At 45.8% G+C, this 5,047-nt stretch overlaps 1 protein-coding gene across 1 annotated transcript in view; it reads right to left on the minus strand.

The window, feature by feature from the left end:
* Nucleotides 1-2,393: 2,393 nt before the first annotated feature.
* LOC123112680 (pyridoxal phosphate homeostasis protein) overlaps nt 2,394-5,047 on the minus strand; it is a 3,542-nt gene continuing 888 nt past the window's right edge. The window contains exons 2-7 of the mRNA XM_044533741.1: nt 4,467-4,533; nt 3,976-4,022; nt 3,439-3,526; nt 3,067-3,200; nt 2,892-2,990; nt 2,394-2,796 (exon numbers count right to left, since the gene is read on the minus strand). Coding sequence (XP_044389676.1) covers nt 2,722-2,796; nt 2,892-2,990; nt 3,067-3,200; nt 3,439-3,526; nt 3,976-4,022; nt 4,467-4,533 — 510 coding nt within the window. The 3' untranslated portion in view covers nt 2,394-2,721. The remainder of the gene's footprint in view (nt 2,797-2,891; nt 2,991-3,066; nt 3,201-3,438; nt 3,527-3,975; nt 4,023-4,466; nt 4,534-5,047) is intronic.

Consider the following 5,047-nt stretch of genomic DNA (forward strand, 5'->3'; position numbering starts at 1 on the left):
TCGTCCCCGTCCCCGTCCCCCGCGTCGCCCCCGTCTGGCGACACGGGGGAAAGACCTCGCCGCTGCTCGAAGCCGTGCCGCGCCCGAGGATGGTGACGGCGGGGCGGCCTCGTCCTCCTCCCCCCCGCCAGATCCCCGCCAATCCTCGATCTGGCCGGGGCCTCCTCCACCATCGCCCCCCTCCCGCGCCCCTACCGGTGGGCCAGCCGGCGAGGCTGCGGCGCGCCCGGAGCTGGTACCGGTGAGGTCTCGCCCCGCCCCCCGTCATGCCAGAGCGCCACCACCACCACCTCTTGGATCTGATCTGGCGCTCTGTGGTCGTGCACCTCCTCCAACTGCTGCGGTTCGTCTGCCCGTCTGATGCGGCGGCGCGGCCACGCCCGTGATCCTCCTCCCCGACCTGTCTCTTCTCCCCGTTTTGGTGGAGAAGGACGTTGCTTTTGGGCGTAGGTGGCTGGGCTGGCTGGGATTTGGTCCTGCCCCGGAGCAGACCACCCTTCGTCTCCGACGGCGCCTCCTCCGATCGGCGGTGTCGACCTCTGCGCGTGTTTGGTCATGGTGGTCTCTCTTGGCAGTCGGTCAGAGCTCTGCGGTGGATCCCCGTCGACATCACTCCGGTCCTGACGGCCATGAACCTGCGTTCTCCGGTGTCCGTGGCCTGTCAGCGCTATGCCGGTGTGGATTTTCGGCCTCGACGCTCCGGTAGCTGCGTCCCTTCCGGCTACTTTGGCTTGTCGGTGTTCCGGCGGCCACGTCCCTCGCAGCCCGGATCTGCGTCCCCTTCCGGTTCCTGGCTTGCTAGCGGCGTCGGCCACCACCATCTCCCCGCATCGGCTCTTTGTCTGCTGCCTTCCCGACCCCGTCCACCAACACGCCACGCCGGCTCCAAAGCTTGCGTTTTTCGGTGGTGGCAGGTGCAACCTCACCTTGCTCCCTTCTGTGGTGGCGGTCGTCTAGCGTGTTGACTTCTTCATCTTCGGATCCTCATCTGGACGCAATGGGATTGCACGAACTAAGCCCAGGAGAAATTCTTGCTCGGCTTGCCGATGCTGGCAGCGGCGGCACTTGTGGATGTTGTTTCCCTTCCTGAAGACACTGTCATGGCCTTTATCCGTGCCCCTCTTCGAGTATCGGGGGAAACCCTAGATCCGGTTCTCCGGATCGGATAGCGGCAACGTAACGATGTTGTTCCCCTTCTTGAAGGCGCTATCTTGCTAACTCGCGGCGTCCCCGGTGTTGGATTTGAAGATGTTTGACGCCTTGCTAGTTTGGCTTGCCTCCTTAGTTCTAGGCTTGGTGGGTTTAGTTGTGTCTTTTTCCTGTTCGGGTTGAGCATCCCTTGTCTCTCTGCTCTGGGTTCCATGCTCATTCCTTCTTGCGTTCATGTCATGTTTTGTAACCCTCCTCTGTACTCAATTCTCTTTCTTCTATCAATGAAATGATACACAAGCTTTGCGTATTCGCGAAAAAAAACACACCAGCTACGGCATATCAACTCTCGTCAACAGTTTCGTTCCTAAGCATAGAAGATTTCACTTAGTGATGAACCCGCCAACAAACACTGCGGGCACCCTTCTCCATCCCTAGCCCTGGCCTTGGGTTCAGAAAGTACAGGGTTGGGCTTCAGGAAGTGTGACACTCTAGAGATCAAAGAGACCTCATGTGCATCTGCATGTAATGTGACCTTGTAACACGTCGAACCTTATACAACTTACGGCTTGACATCTTATGAAGGGGAAGGAATGGGATATTAAAAATAGGCAGATTAGCTGTGAGCAAAAGCTTTTCTCCCAAGTTTATGAAATTCTCCAGGAACCATGAAATGCCCAGTGACCATAGAGAAATGACTACTGTACATGGTTTGCTAGACGAATTGCTACGCTAAAGCAAAGCACGAGTAACATTTGCTAATCATAAAACTATTGTTGCTCTTTCCACGCCCGGACCACGCTGGCAACCACCACCTCCCGACCCGAGCCTTGGACTTGAGCGTCGGCGAGAGGCGAGGCTCAGGCTGAGCACCTCTCGGCCTCCCCCTGTCCCCCTCCCTCTGCCACCGTGGTGTCCATGGCCGGCGTCACAGGGTGTTCGACGAAATGGCCAAAGGTTACTTTTATCCCTTTTTCCTTGTCCTTTTCTTTTTTCTACAACGATATGAAAAATATAGTTGAAATTTATATTTCATGCAAAAGGGGGTGTGAACTAGCAAAAGAAATTGAGTTCAGTTTAGAGGATCCGCTAGTTCACAGCATCCTAATAAACATAATTTTCTTGGGAGCCTCCCAATAAGTTGTTTTAGGGGGGTGAGTATTGGGAATGGGATAGAGATGCTCTGAAGTGGTTTGGTACCTTATGCAAAAGATGCGTTACAGAAAGAAGTTAATATAATGATGGAAATCAAACGATATGTTCATTACTTTTAGGCTACCAAGAAACATCACAGACAGTTACAATGTCAGGATTTCTGGCTGATCACAAACATCGACTGACATAAGGGATTATAATGTGGACATTATTGGGAAGCTACTGATGAATCAGGAAGTTGGAATTGCAGTGCTCTCTGAATGTTTAATAACAGGAGACACATGACAAAACAATATCCTTATTTATGGCACTTGCGTAAAACATCGAAGTGTAAATATTGGTGGAAATAGATACATATTTACCACCAATACTGCAGCTGTTAGATGCACGGTCTCACAATTAAACCCTGTAATTATCCTAGTTCTTCTTTGGGTATTCTCTTGCACCAAATATGGTTGATCCAACTCTGACATTTGTGCTGCCCATTTCAATCTGCATAAACGCACACAAAATAAAAGTACACACCATTAGACATTATTATTCAGTTTGTATACCTCTGAGTTATCTTCTTGTAACATGTTCCTTACCGCCTGCTCAAAATCGGCAGACATGCCCATTGACAGCTCGCACTGCTCTTCTGGTATTCCAAGTTCATTGCATACCTCCTTCCGGCAACTAGTCAATGCCTAAGCATTCAGCAAGCAGCATAAATTAGCCCTATGAAGCATATCAGTCCAATTAAGTTTGTGCTTCAGAATATACCTTGAAATTCTCTGGAGTTGAGGAGTAATCAAGCATTCCAATTGTCATCAAACCAGAAAATACAAGATTTGGGCAGCTCAACTTGACATGCTTTGCTAATCCCACACACCCTGAGGGATCTACTCCAAATTTTGCTGCAAAACAGTAACATGGTTTGAGGACCACATATCTCCAGTCTAGCATTGCTCAGACAGGTATAATATGCTGTCATCTAGCAAAGCTGATTACTTACGAACACCTAAAAATAGCTACAAAAAAAAAGTGCTGCGTACCAGTGTTCAAAATTAAAGACCAGAGGCTCTCACATTGAGAAATTGCATATCAAGCCAACATGTTCACAACTGTATTAAAAAGGACAATTAGAGTACCCACATTCTTCTCCACTTGTGTTGACTTGGACCAAGACCTTAAGAGGTTTTCTCCCCAAATCAGCTACCACCCGATCAAGACGATTTGCGATCTGAAAGAAAAACAAATATTACATTCAATCTCATTATAGATGCATGATAAAAAATCTGGTCTTGCAACAAGACGAATGTAATAGAGACACAAGCTTTGCATTTTCTTGAGAAAAAAAAACAAGATAAGAATGCTAACACAATGCAAATTTTATTTCCAAGGCCTATTGGCGCAATAAAATATTATTACGAAAAATATGATACAAATAAAGCTAAATATAGACATGTTGATTGAACAATGGAAATAAACAACTTAACAAGTTCTATGAGGTCATCGATATGCATGAAGCCTGGGAAAGCATACTTTTTCTTGACCAAGCAAAATATGACCTTAAGAAGGCAACTACAGTGAAGTGATCATTGATGACTATGTGCCTGGTGTAAGTATTTCCTAAAACTAGAAAAAACTGCAGTTGAATAAACCAGAAGACAACATAAACTGAGCATATACCTTCTCATCGTCTACGCTCTCAACCATGTCAAGATTTGGTACACCAGCTGTAGGTTAAGAAAAGAAGAGAAACATTAGCTCAATAGCAAGCAATAAAGTAGAGAAGATATCAGGTATGAACACATTTAAGTAAAAGAGGAATATCTCTAAAAAAGTTAGATGAAAACAGGAGCTCTGTCATTCATTAAAAAGGAAAAGAGTTTACAAACAGAGCTTGCACACAGCAATACAAAACCAACCAACCAATCATTCCAGAATAAAGTAACTAACACTTAACTGTGTCTTAAGCTAAAACACCAGACTGATCCTATGACAACAAAAATCACACCAACACCAAACCACATCGTGCAAATACTCCTAATTTATTGCATATGTTTGCTATCTAAAAACAAGCGTAGTATGAGTAATATATAAAAATTTATGTAGCAGCGTCAAAACCTAAGCAACACTTGTCTCTGCCAGAATATCAAAACAAGAATGCAGACAGTAACCTAGGAGGGCTTTGGCTTTGTTGCTCTGCAGGTTCCCAATGAAGTGCCACTCAATATCCTCTGGAAGCTGCAACAAGAAGAACACGTTGTTAGACAACTACATGACTGATAAGAATTAGGTCACTGGTCTGACAGACTACCAAACATAGTGCTCAAGCCCTGCACCAGGCAAGTATATCCATTTAAATGTTTGAAACACTTCCGAAATCCTTAAGAGTGGAAAGCTGTTGGGGAAATACGGCCACATCATAGAATGATTGGTTATACAAAAGCAATGTCTGATGTTCCATATACACCTCTACACAGGATAATTTTGTACCCTCTGGTACGAACCAAGCTTCATGCGAGAGAGGACAGCAAACAAAGTGAATATGAACGTTCGGATGATCCTCGTATTTTTTTCGGCTTCTTTGAATCACAGTAATTTTGGAGTTCAATTCTTATGAAAATTTTCCTATAGATTTGGGTGTTTGATTTTTAGGATTAGAAACCATATAATTTCTACCATGGAGCACTTTGTATTTCCAATATAATATCAATTAAGTTTAAACTGTTGGCGAAATTCCTATGTTTTTGGTATG

This window comes from Triticum aestivum, chromosome 1B (genome assembly GCF_018294505.1).
Source record: "Triticum aestivum cultivar Chinese Spring chromosome 1B, IWGSC CS RefSeq v2.1, whole genome shotgun sequence".
Classification (NCBI taxonomy): Eukaryota; Viridiplantae; Streptophyta; class Magnoliopsida; order Poales; family Poaceae; genus Triticum; species Triticum aestivum.